We start from the raw sequence: 23,254 nt of genomic DNA on the forward strand, positions 1-23,254 counted from the left end.
CCAAACAATTCCTGACACAGACCGTCCAAGAAATCCAAGACAATATGAAAAGACAAAACTTAAGAATAATAGGTATAGAGGAAAAAGAAGACTCCCTTCTCCAAGGCCCAGAAAATATTTTCAACAAAATCACTGAAGAAAATTTCCCCAAGTTAAAGGAGAAGCCAATAAGGAAACATGAGGCCTACAAAACACCCAACAAATTTGATCAGAAAAGAAAATCCGCCCGCCACATAATAATGAAAACAGTAAGTATACAGAACAAAGAAAAAATACTAAAAGCTGCAAGGGAAAAAGGCCAAGTAACATATAATGGCAAACCCATTAGAATCACACCTGACTTTTCAACAGAAACTATGAAAGCCAGAAGGGCCTGGACAGATATCATGCAGACCCTAAGAGAACACAGATGTCAACCCAGGCTACTATACCCTGCAAAACTCTCAGTCCTCATAGACAGAGAAAACAAGATATTCAATGACAAAAACAAATTTCAACAATACCTACAAACAAATCCAGCATTACAGAAGACACTAGAAGGGAAAATACAACCCAAGAAAATTAGCTTCTGTCAAGAAAACACAGGAAATAATTAACCTTACTACAGTAAAACAAAAAGCAACCAAGCACACAACCTTATGAACACAGCCAACATCAAAATCAAAGGATCTAACAGCCACTGGTCATTAATCTCTCTCAACATCAATAGACTCAACTCTCCAGTAAAAAGACACAGATTAACAGAATGGATACGTAAACAAAACCCAGCAATCTGTTGCATACAAGAAACACACCTAAGGCACAAAGATAGACATTACCTGAGGGTAAAAGGCTGGAAGATGAATTTCCAAGCTAATGGACCCAAGAAACAAGCAGGAGTAGCCATTCTAATATCTGATAAAATAGACTTTCAACCAAAATTAATAAAAAGAGATGGGGAAGGACACTTCATACTCATCAAGGGAAAATTCCACCAGGAAAACATCACAATCCTGAACATCTATGCCCCAAATACAAGAGCACCCATATTTGTAGAAGAAATATTGATAAAATTCAACACCCCACTCTCAACACAGGACAGGTCAAGAAAACAGAAATTAAACAAAGAAACAATATCTCTGACAGAGGTCATGAATCAAATGGACCTCACAGACATTTACAGAACTTTACACCCAAACACAAAAGAATTTACCTTCTTCTCAGCACCTCATGGAACCTTCTCCAAAATAGACCATATAGTTGGTCAAAAAGCAAGCCTCAACAGACACAAGAAGACTGAAATAATCCCTTGTATCTTGTCTGATCACCATGGAATAAAGCTGGACTTCAACAACAATAGAAATAGCAAAAAGCCTACACACACATGGAAACTGAACAACTTGTTACTAAATGACAGCTGGGTCAGGGAAGAAATAAAGAAAGAAATTAAAGTCTTCCTAGAACTCAATGAAAATGAAGACACAACATACCCAAACCTGTGGGACACAATGAAAGCAGTGCTAAGAGGAAAGTTCATAGCACTAAGTGCCTTCAAGAAGAAATTCGAGACCGCTCATTCAAGCAACTTAATGGCCCACTTAAAAACCCTAGAAAAAGAAGAAGCAGACATACCAAAAAGGAGTAGACGACTGGAAGTAATCAAACTCAGGGCTAAAATCAATCAATTAGAAACAAATAAAACAATTCAAAGAATCAATGAAACCAAGAGCTGATTCTTTGAGAAAATCAACAAGATCGATGAATCCTTAGCCAAGCTAACTAAAAGGCAGAGAGACACCACCCAAATCAACAAAATCAGAAATGGAAAGGGGGACATAACTACAGACACTGAGGAAATCCAATCATTAGGACTTACTTCAAAAGTCTATATGCCACAAAATTTGAAAATCTAAATGAAATGGACAACTTTCTTGATCGATTTGACTTACCAAAGCTGAATCAGGACCAGATAAACCAACTACATAGTCCTATATCCCCCAAAGAAATAGAAGCGGTCATCAAAAGTCTCCCATCCAAAAAAAAGCCCAGGACCAGATGGCCTCAGCGCAGAATTCTACCAGACCTTAGAAGAAGAGCTAACACCAATTCTCTTCAAACTATTCCACAAAATAGAAACAGAAGGAACATTACCAAACTCATTCTATGAAGCCACAGTCACCTTGGTACATAAACCTCACAAAGACTCAACAAAGAAAGAGAATTTCAGGCCAATCTCCCTTATGAACATTGATGCAAAAATACTTAACAAAATACTTGCAAACTGAATACAAGAACATATCAAAGATATTATCCACTATGACCAAGTAGGCTTCATCCCAGGTATGCAGGGGTGGTTCAATATATGGAAATCCATCAATGTGATCCACCATATTAACAAACTGAAAGAAAAAAACCACATGATAATCTCCCTAGATGCTGAAAAACATTTGAAAAAATCCAACATCCATTCATGTTTAAAGTACTGGAGAGATCAGGGATACAAGGCACATATCTAAACATAGTAAAGGCGATATAAAGCAAGCCTATAGCCAACATCAAACTGAACAGAGAGAAACTTAAAGCAATCCCACTGAAATCAGGGACAAGACGAGGCTGCCCACTCTCTCCATATCTCTTCAACATAGTGCTGGAAGTCCTTGCTAGAGCAATAAGACAGTTGAAGGAGATCAAGGGGATACAGATGGGAAAGGAAGAAGTCAAATTATCACTATTTGCAGATGATATGATAGTATATATGAGTGACCCCAAAAACTCTACCAGGGAACTCCTACAGCTGATAAACACCTTCACCAAAGTGGCCGGATACAAAATTAACTCAAAAAATCAGTAGCACTCCTGTATACAAAAGACAAAGGGCTGAGAAAGAAATTAGAGAAACAACACCATTCACAATAGCCACAAATGACATAAAGTACCTTGCTGTAACCCTAAACAAGCAAGTCAAAGGCTTGTATGAAAAAAATTTCAAGTCTCTGAAGAAAGAATTAGAGGAAGATATGAGAAGATGGAAAGATCTCCCATGCTTATGGCTTGGCACGATTAACATAGTAAAAATGTCCATCTTACCAAAAGCAATCTACAGATTTAATGCAATTCCCATCAAATTGCCAACACAATTCTTTACAGACCTGGAAAGAAAAATTCTCAACTTCGTATGGAATAACAAGAAAGCTACAATTGCTAAAACAATCCTCTACAATAAAAGATCTTCTGGAGGTATCTCCATCCCTGATCTCAAGCTGTACTATAGAGCAACAGTTATAAAAACTGCATGGTACTGGCATAGAAACAGAATGGTGGATCAATGGAATCGAACAGAAGGCCCAGAAAAAAACCCACACACTTATAGACACCTGATTTTTTACAAAGATGCCAAAACCATACAATGGAAAAAAGATAGTATCTTCAACAAATGGTGCTGGTCCAACTGGATGTCTACATGTAGAAAAATGAAAATAGATTCATACTTACCACCCTGCACAAAACTGAAGTCCAGGACCTCAACATAAAACCAGACACCTTAAATTGGCTAGAAAAAAAAAGTGGGGAACACCCTATAACTCATTGTTATAGGAGACAACTTCCTGAACAGAACACCAACAGCACAGGCTCTAAGAGCAACAATCAATAAATGGGACCTCATGAAATTGAAAAGCTTCTGTAAAGCAAAGGACACCATCATCAAAACAAAGCGACTGCCTACAGATTGGGAAAGAATCATCACCAACCCTTTATCTGACAGAGGACTCATATCCAGTATATATAAAGAACTAAAGAAGCTGAAAAGCAGCAAACCAAGGAATCCACTTAAAATATGGTGAACAGAGCTAAACAGAGAATTCTCTGTAGAGGAATATCGAATGGCAGAGAAGCACTTAAAGAAATGCTCAACCTCATTAACCATTAGGGAAATGCAAATCAAAACGACCCTGAGATTTCACCTTACACCCATCAGAATGGCCAAGATGAAAAACTCAAGGGACAACACATGCTGGAGAGGTTGTGGAGAAAGGGGAACCCTTCTCCACTGCTGGTGGAAATGTAAACTGGTACAACCACTCTGGAAATCAATCTGGCGCTTTCTCAGACAACTAGGAATAGCGCTTCCTCAAGATCCAGCCATACCACTCCTAGGCATATACCCAAAAAAGGCTCAAGTACACAAAAAGGACATTTGCTCAACCGTGTTTGTAGCAGCTTTATTTGTAATAGCCAGAAGCTGGAAACAGCCCAGATGCCCCTCAACTGAAGAATGGATGCAGAAACTGTGGTACATCTATACAATAGAGTATTACTCAGCAATGAAAAATAAGGAAATCATGAAATTTGCAGGTAAATGGTGGGACCTGGAAAGGATCATCCTAAGTGAGTTGTCCCAGAAGCAAAAAGACACGCATGGTACATACTCACTCATATAAACATACAACATAGAATAAACCCACTAAAATCTGTACATCTAAACAAACTAAGCAAAAGAGAGGACCTTAACTAAAATGTTCAGTCCCCATCCTGCAAGGCAAAGAGGATGGACATCAGAAGAAAAAGAAAATAGGAAACAACCTCGGAACTTGTTACAGAGGCCTTCTGAAAGCCAGAAGAAAACAGGAAACAACCTTGGAACCTGCCCCAGAGGGCCTCTGAAAGCCTCTGCAGTATAGACTGTCAAAGCAGATGCTGAGCCTGATGGTCAACTGATGGGCAGAGTGAATGGAATTTTATGTAAGAAGTGGGAAATAGTAAGAGCTGGAGGGGATGGGAACTCCACAAGCAGAGTAACAGAACAAGATAATTTGAACACAGGGAACTTCCCAGAGACTCATACTCCTACCAAGGACTATTCGTGGAGATAACCTAGAACCCCTGCACAGATGTAGCCCATGGCAGTTCAGTGTCCAAGTGGGTTACATAGTAATGAGAAGAGGGACTGCCTCTGACATAATCTGTTTGGCCTGCTCGTTGATCACCTCCCCCTGAGGGGGGAGCAGCCTTACCAGGCCACAGTAGAGGACAATACAGCCACTTTTGATGAGAACTGATAGACTAAGATCAGAAAGGAGAGGAGAACCTCCCCTATCAGTGGACTTGGGGAGTGGCATGCATGCAGAAAGGGGAGAGAGGGTGGTATCGGGAGGGGAGGAGGGAGGGGCTTATGGGTGGATACAAAATGAATAAAGTGTAATTAATAAAAAAATGCATGAAAAAAACTAATGAGAGCTTTAACTTTGGATCATATTTTACATTATTAAATAGCAGCAGACTTTGGGGATAATAGTTATAAACTATGGCTTACCATAGTACTGCTGTGTCAAGTTAATAGGAGTAGAATGGTCTGGTTAGCTTTAACTGCCAATTTGATGTAGCCAAGAGACATCTAGACATAGTCGTATTGAAGAATTATCTAAATCAGGTTAACCTGTGGGCACAACCATGGGGGGAGTTGTCCTGATTATTGACTCATCACTAATCCCTAAGGCAGGCTATAAACTGAGTAAGGTAAATTACTCGAGAGCAAGCAAGCAAGCACTCATAGGTTTCTTCTTTCTCTGCTTCTGACTGATATTACTTCCCTGCAACAATTCACTATAACTTGGAACTGTAAGTTCAATAAACCTGTTCCTCTCCTGAGCTTTTTGTTGAGGTGTTTCCACAGTAACAGAAATAAAATAATAACACAGTACTTGAAATTTGCTCTGGCATATCTTAATTACCATGCTGGTATCCAGCACAATCCACTCTCCTGAAAAGTACACAAGATTCATTCTTCATGGCTGAATAAAAGCTCTTAGTGTATACATACAACATATTTTCTTTACCATTTTCTTTTCTTTTGTCATTTGTTTGTTTGTTGTTTTGTTTTGTTTGGTTTGGTTTTTCAAGACCGGGTTTCTCTGTGTAGCCTTGGCTATCCTGGATTCACTTTTGTAGACCAGGCTGGCCTTGAACTCAACAGAGATCTGCTTGCCTCTGCCTCCTTAAGTGCTGGGATTAAAGACCTCAGACACCATGCCCAGCTTTTACCCAATTTCTTAATCTTAGGCATTCTGACTATGCTGAGATGAAATCTCAATTAGTTTCCATTTGCCTGGTACCTAAGGTTGTTGGATATTTTTCAAATATTTATTGGCTATTTGTTTTTCTTGTTTTGTTAACTGTCTGTTCTGTTACTCTGCCATCAAATGATTTTTGTTGTTGTTGTTGACTTTCGGTAGTGTGAGCTGTGCTGGTAACAAAGGAATGGAGCAGCAGAAACAGAAAACGACAACAAGCATAGCAAAAGCAAAACTGAAGATACATCAACACCCTAGCAGTTAGTCACCAGGTAGTAAATGCAACTGACAGATAAAGAAGCTTCGAAACACTTAAGTGTCTACAAAGTGTAAGCATCCAGAGCTGGAAGAAGAATGGAGGTGAAAGCAGGAAGACAAGAGAGGGCAAAGAGCTGAGTCTAAAGGAACAAAAAAAAAGCTGTTAGGAACCGGAACTGAAAGAAAAACCGTGTCTTTTTCACTGAAAGAGTTCTACAGAACTGTTACAACTTCAGGGTCAAGAGTCACAGAGCCCAGGCTGAGAGCTTTCACACTATCAATAGTCTGTGGATAAGGGCCCTTATACATAGAACCTATGTGTATAATCTAACACTGGAGGGTACCAACTGCTACTGATTCCACCACAATGTGTGGCCATGTGTACTGCTGTCAGACAAAGGGAAGAGAGACTTCCACAGACTGCAGGTCTTCTCCTTTTCTGCCACTAATTTCTGTTCATGGAGAGCAAGAGTCCTCAAGAAACTGACTGATAACCATATTATACAGCATCTTGAGATGGCATTTGAAACTATATGCATATAAATATCCATGGTTTTAAAACCATGTTTTGCTAATGTTTACCAACACCGAAAATGGATACATCTGAAGTGTTTTGTTTTGTTTTTTAAACCAGACTGAAGCTGTAGCAAAATCTGGTGTGTTTTACAGAGTAAATCCATCTCCCACTGAGCTCAGTATTCTCCCATTGAGTTCAATATAAAAATGGGATTCTAAAGTCTTTCCAACTCCTTTTAAAATCATATGCATTAAGTAATGGACTCAGAGTCAACCGTGAAAAGTTTTAAGACAAATCAGTTTCCTCTTTCAAATTATTTTCCATAAACATTCTGAGTTTTTTTAGTTCTGTTTTATATGACTATCTTTAGTGTTCTACAATAAAAAACCATTTCCCAAATATCCCTTCTGTGCAAAGACTGGCTGTGTAGGACTGGTATCTCAGAAATAGATGTTATTTAAATTTGTTATCTCAAATGCGGGGCACCAAAAGGCCCACAATCTGCAAGCTCCATACTCAGGAAACCTGGCAACGTGGGTCTGGGAAGCTTTAAGAGGAAAGGGGAAGGGAAATGGCCTAAGTTCCTGGCCTGAATCTTTAAACCCCACATTTAGGAATATGGATGACTAAGGGGAGGGAAAAAATGAATATCTCATCTCATGAAGAAAAGAGCAGTAACACTTTTGCAGGAACATATCTGTAACATTTACCTGGGGGAGCAGAAATGTTACGCTTTCACTGAAGGAGTCCCTCCCCCAGCCAGAGCAGAGCTGTAACACTTTCACTGAAGAAGCCATTCCCTATGAGAGCAGAACTGTTACACTTGGTTCGACAGCAGCAGTTAAACTTCTACAGGGGAAGCCTTTCTCTTCGGAGCTGCAACACAGACTCTGTCCTCTCCCTCAGCCACCTCTTCCTACCAAGGCCCCTGCTCACATCACCCCCATTAGAAACTTCCTCCCAGAAATCAGTCCTATGCTGAGCACAGTTTCGGTGCCAAGCCCCACCTCACCCCTACCCTTTCCCATCCCACATCCCATCCATACTCCTGGGTGTTTCAAGATCACGTTCCTCTAGCTCAAAATGACCGACTGAAATGAATCAAAAAGACAAGTAATTGTTTAGACACTTTAATGAAATGTCTAATTGGCTAGCTCCCCAGCAACAAGGACACTGGAGCTGACTGGAGGCTTAAGGATTGACCTCCCACCGCTGAGATTCAGGTATCATCACTCTCCAGGAGATTCTGGTGTCTCGATCTCAATTTTGTTGTCTCTGAAAAATTGAAGGAGTTCTTCATTGTTCTTTATTGCCTGGATTACATGCTCTGGAACGATGTTTTTCTTGCCCTGGTTGTGGGCCTCCTTTCCGGCCAACTCGAGGATACTGGAAGTCAAACATTCCAAAACCCCAGTGAGGAACACTGGAGCGGAAGAGCTCAGGCGTCGAGAGTAGTTTCCTTCTCGCAGACAGCGCTCCACGCGGCTCACTGGAAACCGCAAGTTGGCCCTTGCAGAGCGGGATACGTGCCCCTTTAGTTTTTTCTCTTCCATTGTGCTTTATTTCTTGGGCTGAGGTGTCTCTCTTCTGACCTGGGTTTCTCAAGACTTCAGCTTTTATAGCCTCCAAGTGCCCTATCTGCTGCGGACGGTCAGAAAAGGCCTTTGTGACAACAGTCTTTGTGACGTCATGAGTTTTGCCCACTGAGCTCTGATCCACCCTCAGTCTAGAAGTGTCCGTGTTAGGAAACGGATCGTCTTGCGAGGAAAATTGTTTCAATAGTACGGCAAATAAAAATCTCAATTAAAACGGTTCATCTCATGTTAGTAGACCATTCCACCTTCTATGATTCTAGCATTGCCTTTGATATTTTGTACATCCTTTTGTAAACTGTTGATCACTGACAGATCTGTAACAATTTGAACATGAAATGTACCCCCACAGGCAGCTGAGTAATGACAAGGAATCCATTAGTATACTTAGACCAAGTTCATGGGTTAAAAAGCTTTTCGATGAGTAAAATCAGGTTTTTGGCCCATAACTCTGCCTTATTTATAGAAATATGCCCTCTGAGTTAAATTCAGGGCAGTACTTCAGAGGGCCTTAATCTGAAAGAAGCCGTATTAGGTGTGAGGGGACTCTGAACAGCTCAAGCATGACATAAATGTCTCTGGCAGGCCTTGCCCTTCTCCCCCATACCCTTTGCCTTGTTCAAAACCATTACATTACATTCCTAAAGCTAGACACCAATATTTATTCCCTTATTTGGCCACTTTTTCCTCCTGAGGCTGACTACCAAGGTTCAGCTATCAAAGTATTGGAGCCCAGCATTCAAAAGCCCCCTTTGGCTGCCATAGTCATGTTCAATCAAAATTAAACATTTCATCCTAACACGGCTTTCCCCCTTGTACCTTTTGCCTATGGACCACGGCTGTCTCTTCTCTATCCAGAGACAGTCCTTTCTACCCCTGCCTTTCTGTAACAAATACCCGTTTTCCTCTCCCAAGCTCTCTTCCCCTTCTCTCTCATACTCTATCTCATGTCTTTCTTATTCCCAGTCCTCTGTTCCTTCGAGGCAAATAATTCTCATTTGCCCTGAGAACTTGGTCTTGGGGTGTCCTGAGGAGATTCAGATACTTTCAAGGTTGATTAAAGAAGCTGTGTGATCAAGCAGTCACCATTTCTCCATTTTTGTTTAGTATGTGAGGTGGACTTTGGAAGTTGGACTTTGTTGATTACCTATGGGCAAAACTTGACAGGTCAATAGGCCTGGGAGGAGATGGAAGTTCAAAAAAACAGTTGATAGCTTCAACTCTGCAATTCAATAATGGGTCAAGTATAAATGAAAACAGTATGATTCCTTCATCCAGGAATAAAAGACCAACTAATATTTTCAGAAAGTGTAGCATTCTCAATTGATTTGAGATAAAATAGACAAATGGAGAAGAAAAAATCTGGCAAGTTAGATTTTCTACTGTCTTCTACCTCCTCCCCCCAAATGATTAGATTTCTCTAAAGCACAGGCTATCTAGAAAGACACATCTGAAACTAGGTGCTAAACCATTTTACCTCTTCTAAAATGTATGTTTCCCTCTGGCTTCACCGACACTCTATCGCCAAGTGAATGCTCTGTCCCATTCAGTTCATGCCCACTGTGTGTATCCTTCTCTGACACCTATTTCCTTCTGATCTGAGCTCTTCCCTCACATGAGAGACGACTTCCATGCAAAATTTCTGGCCATGAGCAGTGTTTCCTAACTTACCATATTGAAAACCCAACTTGCCACTGAGGCTCTAGTAAACTTCTGAGCTCCTTTGAGGCTTCTTTTGCCCTCCCCTCCACCCAGTTCCTCCCACCTGGGTCACTACTCAAGCTACCCCCACTGAGAAGTGGTCCCCATGATTCAAACACCCACTACTAACCACAACTTCCATCTTCCACCTTCTCCTTAGTATCTTAGTATACCTCCAACTCATAAGGACAAATTGAAAAGAGGCAGAACAACTAGCTTTCATTCAAACACTTTATTAGTATTGATGGACACCAGGGGAAGCCTCCTCTGCTATTAACCATCTGGTTCTAGCTGAGTTCATGAAGCTTTCCACCTTAGGGTTCTGTACCCCATTCTTTAGCCATTCCTTCTGGGTCCAGGCATCTCATCAAACAGAGAGAAAGGAATGTTATTGAATGATTGAGAGGGTTCACGGTCATCGTCTTCTTTTCTCTCTCCTTCTTGAGGGATGTCTTGCTGGCTGTTGATATTGGCTTCAGAGCCCACCACCTCCAGGATATAGTCCGTAAGGTAATCAAGAGTGGCCAGTAGGAAATCTGAAGTGGTGGAACCTATACATGGGGTATACTGCTCCTCCTGCAGTAGGCGGTACACATAGTTCACAGGAACCTCTACATCAGGTCGAGATGTAGAGGTATCTTCCATCTGCTTGTTGTCACTGCAAGACTTTTCTTGGTTCTTCTTCCCTGACATGATGGTTTGATGGTTTGGGCTCCAGTAAGCTCTGCCTGGTTCACCAGCAGGACTGGCTCTCTGAAGACACTCAGTGTTCAGTCCTGTCAATTGCATCCCTGGCTTCTGCTCCTCATTGGTCAGGAGCTACCTTTATGACATCTTAGGCTTTGAGATGTCATTGGTGCCTAGTGGGTTGTGACTAGGCCTTGGCCTAGAAATATACAGCAACCTGGCCACCCTACCTTGAGTTTGAGAGAAAATTAACTCTTCTCAATTACACTTGAAATAACATTGTAGAAATAATGTTTTAGTTGTAAACTGTCTATCTTTACAACTTTTCACTAACTACAAGGTACTGATAGACATGTCAAACATGTTTCCCAGTTAGGAGTTGGACTGTTCTCAAACAGAAATAAGACCTATTTTGATTCAAGTTACTTATTTAAATAGGCTTGGTTAACATTTCTGTAAGCTATTTGGATACACACCTTTGAACATGTGTTCATCCCCTACCTTCAAGAGTTTTATCCAACTTGAAAAACATCTATTTTTTGAAGAGGAAATGCTCAGTGTGTTTCTGATAGGAGTTACATAGATACTGTTGGTAGCTGTACTTTCTGTTCTATTTAAGTCAAGACTTGTCTTTCTTGGATCTGATGGGTTATACATTTTTTATTTTAATTTTTCTTTCTATTAATATCTTGTTTATGCTTTATTCATTTTGTTTTGGTTCATTAATAACTAATAACTTTACTACTCCAAAAGAGAGAAAGTGTAATAAAGAAAGGAATCTTCAATCCAACCAATATCAAAACACAATTATTTAAAACTCCACTAGATATCAGGGCAGAACAATAACCTCAGTAGATGTGAGACCATTCACTCTGACTTATTGATTCCATGGCTATATCTGTAGCCAGAGCTCTACTCTCTGGACCCCCAGATATTCTCTTTGAGTCATGTGTCTTTTGAGTGGGAGTACAAGGTTACAAGTGAATAGTCTTATCCACCTTTCTCCTTCACAAATTTTAAGAATTCCACAGACATTTGTCATTTCATCCTTGGTTCCCTTCAATCTAATTTGCCATTGTTTCTGCTGATATAACATATTCCAAATCTTACAGATCTTCTGTGCAGCCCATGGGAAGTCATTTCATTAGACATTAGAATCTTTCATAGGTCCTTAATCAAAGTAGATGATAACCACACTACAATCCACAGACCCAGAGAGGTTAACAAGGTGGGCTCTAGGGGGTGGGAGTATGCATGGATCTCTCTGAGAAAAAGAAATAGAATGGATTATGTGTGTGGACTGGGGATGGGAACAGGAAGGATCAAGTCAGGGAAGAAGGAACTGAGGGAGAGAGTAGATGAGAGCCTACTGAAACGTGTGGGGTCACATTTGAGGGACATTGTGGAAACCCAGTGTAGTGGAAATTTCCTTGAACCTGTATGAGAATGACCTTATGGAGAACTCCTAGTAATGCAGGACATGGAGTCTGAACAGGCCATCTTCTGTAATCAGACATCTAGAGATGAAACTGGGAAATCAATCCAGCCACAAAACCTTTGACCCACAAGTTGTCCTGCCCGAAAGATGTGCTGTGGCAATAATGGCTCAGAGCTTGTGGGTACGGCCAACCAATGACTGGTCTAACTTGAGGCCCAGGCCACAAGAGGAAGCCCATGTCAGACACTACCTGGGATGGCCAGGAACCAGAAGCTGGATGGTCCAAAGACCTAGGGTAGAACCAAACACAGCTGGGGAAAAAGAAGACCAATTAAATAACTGATTATTTGATATTCTGCTATATTCATAGATCAGTGCCTTTTCCATTCATCATGAGAGAGGTTTCCTCCAGCAGCTGATGGGAGCAGATGCAGAGACCCACAGGCAAACATTAGGCAGAGCTCAGGTAAGGCCCCACAGAAGAGGGGGAACAAGTATTGTAGGAGCCAGAGGGGTCGAGGATGCCAGGAGAATGTGGTCCACAGAATCAACTAAGCAGGGCTCATAAGGGCTCACAGAGACTGAACTGGCAATCATGGAGCCTAAATAGGCCTGTGCTAGGTCTTCTACATATATGTTGTTGTTGTTTAGCTTGGAGTTTTGTGGGACTCCTAATAGTGGGAGTAGAGATATCTCTGACTCTTTTATCTATTCTTGGCATCCTTTTCTTCCTACTGGGTTGCCTTGTCTAGCGTCTAGCCTTAATAAGACAGGTATGGACCTAGTCTTAAAGCATCTTTTCATGCCAGGTTTAGTTGATATCCCTGGGAGGCCTGTTCTTTTTTTGTAGGGAAAAGGAGGAACAGTGGATCTGGGAGAGAGAGGAGGTGAGTGGGGAATTGGGAGGAGTGAAGGGAAGGGAAACTGTGGTCATGATGTAATTTATGAGAGAAGAATAAATAAAAAGAAAAAATAAAAATCCCTTCTTTACATCTTGATCGCACTGAGAAGCACACATCACGTCTCTTCAGAGTAGCCACTGTGTGATGGAATACTTTCCTGTTTTGATTTCCTCAAGGGTATTGCCGCAAAGATGTCTAGTTGTATTCTTGGCTTAATGTACAAAGGACCACTTCTGAGAGCAAATCTCTTCATTTTTATCATTTACAATGTGCGTAGGCTGATATTTTCATATAACCTCTATTATTTTACTGTAAGCAGAAGTGGGATAGGAAGACTGTGGTTTCAATATTTATTTGGAAATCTGTCCAACTAAATAAATATTCCCATTGGTCAGTCACAAGTTCTTTTCACACAATGATAGGAGATAATTCAGCTCAAATTTTCCTTTATCAGTAGAGACAAGACACTTACAGTACACCAACAATTACCAACAATTGAAGTGTGCAAAGGGGAAACTGAGAGAGGAGAGATATTCTGAAAGAGGCAGTTTAGAACATTCACACACTAACACATCATCACAGCAATCCTTGCCTGTCCCAGCTTAGCTAAAAGTAAACCAGAAAAGCAACTTGGGGGCCTTAAACTAGCCACAAAGCTAATGGGTAGAAATAAAGTCAGTAAATACAGTATCTGTGCTTCCCTAAGTCCAAAGCTATCAAAAGGTATAAGAAACCCATATTAACAAATTTGGTTAGCCATCTCCTATCTAAAACACCCATCATGAAGATGGAAACCACACAGAATATATTGGAAACTGACTCTATAGACAAATCCAACAATAACAAATATGGTTAATTCTTCCTTTCTGAGTTCCCCAGAGGATGTGGAGCACAGTTTCCACACCAAAGACTCATGAGATCCTTGGCAGAATTCAGGTTTCATCCAACCTCAAAGCAACTGGCTGTTTGATATGTCTGTGTTTCTACTTGGTGGTACCATGTGCACAGTTGTTGTTATGGGTGCTCAGTCAGTGTTACTGGGTGCTCAGTTGGTGATACTATGTGTCTAATTGATAATCTAAATATATCCATTTACTTTTACTTTATTAAAAATTCCCCATCCTTTTCCCTAGTCTCTGTTTCATTCTTCAGAACAGTGTTCCTAAACTTTGATTTCCTTTTTCAAAGGATTTCAGTGATTCTCCAATAACATATTTGGTGCTGTGACTTGGATGGGTAAGGTTAATTTGAATATAATGTAATACCCTCTTTATCTACTCTGTAGCTTGAGGTGCCTCCCTCTCCTCTACTATTACCTTCCTGGAGCAAATTTATTCTTCCCTATACATTCTGATTCCTTTATACTATCTATGTCTTCTTCTGCCTACTTCCTCGTTTGGCTTCAGGCTGTTTTTTCTAAGGGGTACTTTTCCGGTCACTCCCTTTGCCTGGATTTTATTCCCTGGTATCCTCTCCAGTTCCCCTTTCTCTTCCCAGGGTTCTTGCCACTAGGATGCCACCTTCTCTCTGCCTTGAGTTTCAGCCCTTTATCTCACCCCAAGCACCTCACATTCATTCTCGCCCTCCCTCTTCTATGACCAGGGTCATTTAGGGGCTCTCTGTTGGCATGTGCTTCCTCTCCTATATTGGTCCTCTAGTCTCAAATGCCTCAGAAGAGCCCATGACTACGTGTTTTTTCTATCTTGGCTCTAAAGAGCTATAGATTTTGATGTGAGTAGCTCCAAACCCCTCTCCTGTGCCCCTGTCATCTTCTGTAGACACTACTGTCTTCCACAGCTGTATTAGCCCCAGAATAGCCTACATGGTGCCTTTTCCTCAAGACCAGCTCTTAGAGTGTCATTATTGGGCTATCTGCCAATGGACACTCCACCACAGTCTTGCTTGTTTCCCTGACTGCTTCCCAAGCCACTTTCTGGCTCTCTGGTCAAAGCTATCCTAGTGTCACAGGCTTTTCTTGGTCTCCCTTTCTCTGTCAATGACCACTACACTGTTACTTTGGTCAAGCAGATACAAGCTAGAGTCATCTGAGAATATGGAGCCTGAGTTGAAGAACTGACTTCATTAGATTGGCCTGTAGGCAAGTCTGTAGGACATTTTCTTAACTGATGAATGATGAGGGGAAGACCACTTTGGAGATACAAGCTCTGAGATGTTGGTCATGGAGTATATGAGAAAGGTATAAAAACCGACAGCTAACATCATCCTAAATGGAAAAAAAGTTTGAAGCAATCTCATTGAAGTCAGGAATGAGACAGGGATATCTACTAGCAGCACTCCCATTGTGCTCTAAGTACTGGGTAGATAAATAAGGCAAGAGGTTTATCAAAGTAACCTTATTTGTAGATGACATGATACTACTATATATTAACAATCCCAAAACTTCTACCAGAAAACTTCTAGAAAAAATAAACAAATTCAGCAGTGTGACAATACAGAATCAACATACACAAATAGCTTTTCTATACTCCAATAGCAAGCATACAGAGAAGGGAATTAGGGATATACTTCCATTCACAATAGCTTAAAATAAAATAACTACGAATAAACCTAGTCAAGGAAGTGAAGGATATCTACAATTAAAACATTAAACTTCTTAAGAAAGAGAGAGGGAAAGGTACTAAAAAATGGAAATACATCCCATCCTCATGTATTGATGAAATAATATTGTGAAAATGATCATTTTACCAAAAACTATTTACAGATTGAATGCAATCCCAATAAGTATCGTCAACAATACTTCTGGGATAACTGGATGTCTAAATGCAGAAGGCTGAAATTATATTCATATCTATCATCTTTCACAAAGACTATCCAAATGGATCAAAGACCTAAATGTGAAACCTGAAATGATGAAAATGTTAGAAGAAAACATAGTCAGTGTACAACATGATAGAGATAGATGAATGGAGTTTCTCAATAGAACTCCATTTGCCCAAGAATTAAGGCCAATAATTGATGAGTGGGACTTCATAAAACTAAAACACTTCTGCACAGCTAAAGAAATAATGAGCCATATGACAAGAATGTCCACAGAATCTTTGTTATCTATACATCTGAAAGAGGATTAATATCCAGAATATATATAGAACTCATAAAACAAAGAATTTAAAAACATGACTTAATCAAAAATGGACCTGGGACCTGAACAGAGAATCTCCAAAGAATAAACAAATGGCTAAGAAATATCTCAAAATATTCATCCTCCTTAGAAATTAAGAAAATACAAATCAAAACAACTTTGAGCTTTCATCTTACCCCAGTTAAAATTTCAAATTTTACAAAGTAGCTGACAACAAATGCTGGAGGGGTGTATGGAACAGGGAATCCTTATTCACTGTTAGTGGGATTGCAAACTGGTACAGCCACTCTGGAAATCAGTGCAGAGAATTCTCAAAGTGCTAAAAATAAATCTCAGCTATGTATCTCCTTGATATATGCCTACTCCACAGATACATGTTCAGCCATGTCCATTGCTGCACTATTCACAATAGGTAGGGAATGGAAACAATCTAAATGTCCTTCAACAGTTAAATGGATAATGAAAATGTGAAATAATACACTATAGAAAACTACTGAGTTGTAAAAAAAATTAAATGGTAAACTTTGCAAGTAAATGGATAAAACTAGACAAGATCACATTGAGTGAAGTAACCCAAACCCCAAAAGACAAATATCCTATGATCATTGTCACTGGAGGTGCCTAGCGCCAAATCTTTAGATGTGACTACCTATCTTGGAGTAAGTAAAAAAACTAGAAAAGTAAAAGGGAATCACTGCTAGAGTAGGGTGAAGGGGAACAATAGAAAGAGGAATAGCAGGCTACACACAATCTGATCAGGGCATGGAAAAAGGAGGGTGGCTTTAAAGAAGGAGGGGAAGCACAATAAATACAGAAAGGTGACTTGATTTAAGGTGTCTTCACAAGATGATATTCCTACCTGGAACTGAAACTCTGACCAAATGCTTATGGCTGGGGAAGTAATAGGCCCTAAGAGGAAACCTACTGCTAAATCGACTTGGCATCAAATGACTTCTAAATATACATGCTGCTTTCAGTTTCAGTATGAAAAGCTTCTGTTTGCAGTGGGTAACAGTTAACACAAAGACTCACAACTTTTAAAGTATTAACAACAGCTGGGGGTGTTGGCACACACCTGTAATCCCAGCACTCAGGGAGGCAGAGGCAGGTGGATCTCTGTGAGTTCGAGGCCAGCCTGGTCTACAAAACCAAGCCAGGTCAGCCAGGATTACACAGAGAAATCATGTCTCAAAGAGGCGCAAGTACACAAAAAGGACATTTGCTCAACCATGTTTGTAGCAGATTTATTTGTAATAGCCAGAAGCTGGAAACAGCCCAGATGCCCCTCAACTGAAGAATGGATGCAGAAACTGTGGTACATCTATACAATGGAGTATTACTCAGCAATGAAAAATAAGGAAATCATGAAATTTGCAGGTAAATGGTGGGACCTGGAAAGGATCATCCTGAGTGAGTTGTCCCAGAAGCAAAAAGACACGCATGGTACATACTCACTCATATAAACATACAACATAGAATAAACCCACTAAAATCTGTACATCTAAACAAACTAAGCAAAAGAGAGGACCCTAACTAAAATGTTCAATTCCCATCCTGAAAGGCAAAGAGGATGGACATCAGAAGAAAAAGAAAATAGGAAACAACCTCGGAACCTGCTACAGAGGGCCTCTGAAAGCCAGAAGAAAACAGGAAACAACCTTGAAACCTGCCACAGAAGGCCTCTGAAAGCCTCTGCAGTATAGACTGTCAAAGCAGATGCTGAGCCTGATGGCCAACTGATGGGCAGAGTGAATGGAATTTTATGTAAGAAGTGGGAAATAGTAAGAGCTGGAGGGGACAGGAACTCCACAAGCAGAGCAACAGAACAAGATAATTTGAACACAGGGAACTTCCCAGAAAATCATATTCCAACCAAGGACTATTCGTGGAGATCACATCACCTGGAACCCCTGCACAGGTGTAGCCCATGGCAGTTCAGTGTCCAAGTGGGTTACATAGTAATGGGAAGAGGGACTGCCTCTGACATAATCTGATTGGCCTGCTCTTTGATCACCTCCCCCTGAGGGGGGAGCAGCCTTACCATGCCACAGTAGAGGACAATGCAGCCACTTTTGATGAGAACTGATAGACTAAGATCAGAAAGAAGAGGAGAACCTCCCCTATCAGTGGACTTGGGGAGTGGCATGCATGCACAAAGGGGAGGGAGGGTGGGATCAGCAGGGGAGGAGGGAGGGGCTTATGGGGGGATACAAAATGAATAAAGTGTAATTAATAAAAAAACCAAACAAACAAACACAAAACAAAAAATAAATAAATAAATAAATAAATAAATGAATAAATAAATAGATAAATAAATAAATAAATAAATAAATAAATACAGAAAGGAAGAGGAGGATATCAAATAGCAGGTATCTGGAAAATCCAAAAGAATCAAATTATTGACTATTTAAATAAAAACCTATAATATATGTGAGACTTGCAAAATATGCATATATATTTTTTAAAGAAAATTTTCTTATCTTGGTTGATAATGTTCCCTATAAGAGGCAAAAAACCATCCAACAAAAACTGAACACCAGACATGAGAAGCCCTTTTGGCATTGTTGGTCAGTGTTCTCAAATAGACTTCCCAAACCTACACCTATGACTGTTGCCCTTGGATTGCCCCCAGAAATTGAAAGTAAGTCTCTGTTTCTTAAGACACCATTCATTTCAGGCATGGGGCCCAGAGGTCTCTGATCTGGAACTGACCTGAATGCCTCCTCCTTGAGAACTAGCTTTTATTGTACTATTAGGTGCTGTGAAAGCACCTAAAGGGAAAAAAGCAACCAATAGTCCTAGGCTGGCTAAGATGGCTATGAACTACAACAAGAATCATAGCACAATAACTCTATGGATGCAGAAGGACATGCATACCATGCCAGTAACCAACAGCTCTCTTTCTTCCCCAAGTAGAGTGCTTTAATCATAGCAATAGAAAAACACACTAGGACAGCCACTTCAGTATGACTAGTCTCTGTAGACTGCAAACATAAGTATGTTATTGTGCTTCAGTTAGTTCATGGGCACCTGAGGCTTACAGAGTTAGTACTCATCTGGCTAAATGCTCTTTATTTTATTTTTTTGAATTTGTGTTAGTCACCAAGTTCTTCACTATAAGCCTCACTATTTGCAAACTTGGAATCCAGGGATCATTGATTTTTTTTTTTTCATAGTCACTTGGCAAGTCACATGTTCCCTTAACTACTGTCAAATAGACATAAAGATTATAAAGAAGAGCAAGATACAATTCAATCTTACATGGCATGAACGTAAATTAAACAAAAATTTAAAAAGCTTTCTTAGTAGAGGATGGAAGTATATTTTTCAGTGTAAGTGGGCCCTCTAAAGCTAGGAACTCGCATAGCTGACATTATATAGTATGTTCCTCTATTATAAAGGTCATAGGATATAATTAGGAGTTAATATTTAAAATCATGCTGTAATGGGGTTGGGGGAACACTAAGAAACTTAGGCAAATATATACCAACAAATAGGCAATGCCCTCAGGCATAGCCAGCAGTTCCAAATCCATACTAATGGGGACAGTAAACAGTCACCATTTGTCAAAGGACCACATTCAAGAATTATTTCATTGGGGAGCACACAAAAAACAAAAGATGGCTTTGGGGATGTTCCAGAGATTTTCTTCCCCATCATCATACCCATTTGGTTTCTTGTTTTATTTCTTTTAAAGGAAATAAGTCCCATTTGTACACTGAACAGAGAGCAGTGCCCATGGCAACAGCAAAAGGACCATCTGTCCTCTAATCATAATAGCTAGGAAATGGAACCAGCCTAGATGTCAATAGACTGATTAATTGATAATGGAAATGTGGCACACATAGAGATAATAAGTTTGTTGAACCACAAATAAAAACAAAATCATAGGATAATGGATAGAAATGGAAAATATACTAAGTGAGGTAAGCCAGACCCTGGAAGAGAAATGTTGCATGTTCTCACTCATATGTATATCCTACACTTTAATTGTTAAAAATGTATATTTATGTGAGTATGAGCATGGGCATAAATCATGTGAATGGAAAGGAGACTATGAGATGAAAAAGTTTTTGAGAAAATAGAGTAGGAGGGAATACATATGACATGAAAGTAGAAAGGGTGTGGAAGGGTTTAAGAGTAGAGAGATAGGGAAAAAGGTCAATAAAAACAAATTATAAATGAAAATACCATAATTAAAACTATTGCTTTGTATGTTAATTAAAAATGAGTAAATAACTAACAGATGACCATACATCAAGGATATTTTCTCAACCATGTTCATAGCAGCTTTATTCATATTAGATGTCCCTCAACTGAAGGATGGATGGATAAACTGGTACACTTAAACAATGGAATGCTACTTGGACATTGAAAACAAAGAAATTGTGAAATTTGCAGGCAAATGAATGGAACTAGAAAATATCATCCTGAGTAAGGTAACACAGACCCAGAAAGACACACATGGTATATACTCACTTATAAGATGATTTTAGTCATATAGTACAGGATAGACATACTACAATGCACAGAATCCCCCAAAAGATAAGTCCAATGAACATCTTAGGCTTCATGTTGGCCTACTAGTTATGGGAGTGGGGGACACCTCTGACTGACACAGACTATGTTGCCTACTTTATGATCACTTCTCCCTGATGGGACTTTCCTAGGAGAACACAGGGGAGGAAGATGAACTCAGTCCTCATGTGAATAGATGATCTGGGGTATCTGGGTAGGGGGGCTCCTTATTCTGAGGAACAGGGAAAAGGGATACAGGAATGAGGGTGGGACTGGGAGGAGAAGAAGGAAGAGCCTATGACTGAGATGTAAATTGAGTTAATTAATAAAAAATACATGGAAAAGAGAATTTTAAGTCTTGAAGACAAGGTAGAAGAAATGGATAATCAGCCAGAGAAAAGTTAAATCTAAAAATATCCAAGCATAAAAACATCCTAAAAATTTGAGACACTATGAAATGACCAACCTACAAATATAAATATAGAGAAAGGAAGAAAAAAATCCAGTTCAAAAGCACAGAAAATAGTCCTAAGAAAATCAGAAAAGAAAACGTCTATGATCTAAAGAAAGATGGCTATCATGGTGGAAAAGGATTACAGAACACTAAATACAGAAGACCAGAAGAGAAATCCCATGACACATAATAGTGTAAATACTAAATGTACCTACAAAGAACAGTTATTAAAAGTTGTAAGAAGAAAATATCAACTAATATAAAAAGGTAAAACCATTAGACTACTACCTGAATTTTCCATAGAGCCTCTGAAAACCAGATGGATGTTCTACAAGCTTTGAGAGGCTACAGATGGCAGCTCAGATTATTATTCACTGCAAAGCTATCAACCACAACTGACAGAGAAAAAACATTTTTTTTCATGATAAAAAACAGTTTAAACAACTCTTGTCCACCAATCCAGCTCTGCAGAAGACACTAGGAGGAGAACTTCAAAATTAAAAAAAAGGTTAACTACACCCAAAGGAATACAAGGAATAAATAGTCCCAGAATAGTACATCAAAAGAGGAAAAACCCACCATCACAACAAAATAATATAAATTAATAATCACTGCTCAACAACAATTCTCAATATTAATAATTTTAATCCTTCAATGGAAAAATACAGATAACAGATAGTTTTAGAAAATGCTATTTCTCTTTCTGCTGTCTCCAAGAAACACACCTTACCATTAGAGACATATATCACCTTTGGATAAAAGGCTGGGAAAAGTATTCTAAGCAAATGAACAAAGGATAAAGCAGGTATAGTATGCTGGTTATTTTTATGTCAACTTGACAAAGGCTATAGTCATCTGAAAGGAGGAAACTTCTTTTGAGAAAATGTTTCCAGAACATCTGGTGGTAAGCAGATAAGCCTGTAGGACATTTTCTTCATTAGTTATTGATAAAGGAAGACCCAGTCCACTGTGGGTAGGGTCACCCCTGGGCTGTTAGTCCTTGTCCTATAAGAAAGCAGATTGACCAAGCCATAGGGAGTAATCCAGTAAGTAGCACTCCTCCATGGATTCTGTATCAGTTCCTGCCACCAGATTCCTGCCCTCTTGAGTTCCTGCCCTGACTTCCTCCAACGATGAACAGTATGGGATCCTAAACCAAATAAGCTCTTTTTTCCCCACCCTGATTTTGGTAATGGTGTTTCCTCACGGCAATATTAATAGTAGCTAAGATATTTAGCTATTTCAATGTTAGACAAAACACCCTTCAAAATAAAACTAATCAAAAGATATTGAAAAGGACATTACAGACTTAAGGGGAAAAAATCTGCAATGAGGATATTGTAATTCCAAACATTTCTGCACAAAAGGGCACCCAAATTCAAAAATAAACAGTACTACAGCTAAAATTACATACTGACCCTCATATAGTGATAGAGGATGACTTCAGTATACATTCTTGCCAATAGACAGATCATCAGACAAAAACTAGACCAAGAAACACTGAATTAAATAACATCAAAAATCAAATGGACCTAACAGACATCTACTGAATATTCTACCCAAATAGGAAAGATTACATTTTCTATTAAACACCCCATGGAGCTTTCTCCAAAATTTACCATGTATTAAGACAGAAAGAAGGTCTCAGCTGATACAGGAAAATTAAAATCCAGGCTCCTATCTGACCACCATGGATTAAAGCTGGATATCAACAGCAACATAAATGGCAGAAAGTATACAACCTCATGGAAGCTAAACAACTCACTACTCTGTAGAATGTGGATAGCGATAAAAATCCAGAAAAAAAATAAAAACTTTTTAGAACTGAATAAAAATGAAAACATAGCATACCCAAACCTATGGAACACAGTCCTAAGAGGCAATTTCATAACATTTAGTGCCTACATTAAGAAAAAAGAACTAAAGAGTTCTCGTATTAATAACTTAACCATTCATTTGGAAGATCTACATGGGAAGAAAAATAAAACTTGGGACTGAAATCAGTGAAATTGAAAGAAGAAAACAAAACAAAAGAATCAA

General features: G+C 39.5%; 3 protein-coding genes across 8 annotated transcripts in view; all 3 read right to left on the bottom strand.

Annotated features, from left to right (window-relative positions):
• Positions 1 to 23,254, bottom strand: part of Sytl5 (synaptotagmin like 5) — a 356,529-nt gene that overhangs the window by 176,620 nt on the left and 156,655 nt on the right. The gene's annotated exons all lie outside the window — the stretch shown is intronic.
• LOC129670959 (histone H2A-Bbd type 1) lies at positions 8,052 to 8,375 on the bottom strand. Its single transcript, XM_055599563.1, has one exon. The coding sequence runs from the start codon at positions 8,373 to 8,375 to the stop codon at positions 8,052 to 8,054; it is 324 nt and encodes a 107-aa protein (XP_055455538.1).
• Positions 10,452 to 10,808, bottom strand: LOC129671000 (huntingtin-interacting protein M). Its single transcript, XM_055599631.1, has one exon. It carries the CDS (start codon positions 10,806 to 10,808, stop codon positions 10,452 to 10,454), a length of 357 nt encoding a protein of 118 aa, XP_055455606.1.

This window comes from Psammomys obesus, unplaced genomic scaffold, assembly GCF_907164565.1.
Source record: "Psammomys obesus unplaced genomic scaffold, mPsaObe1.curated_primary_1811, whole genome shotgun sequence".
NCBI classification, from domain to species: domain Eukaryota; kingdom Metazoa; phylum Chordata; class Mammalia; order Rodentia; family Muridae; genus Psammomys; species Psammomys obesus.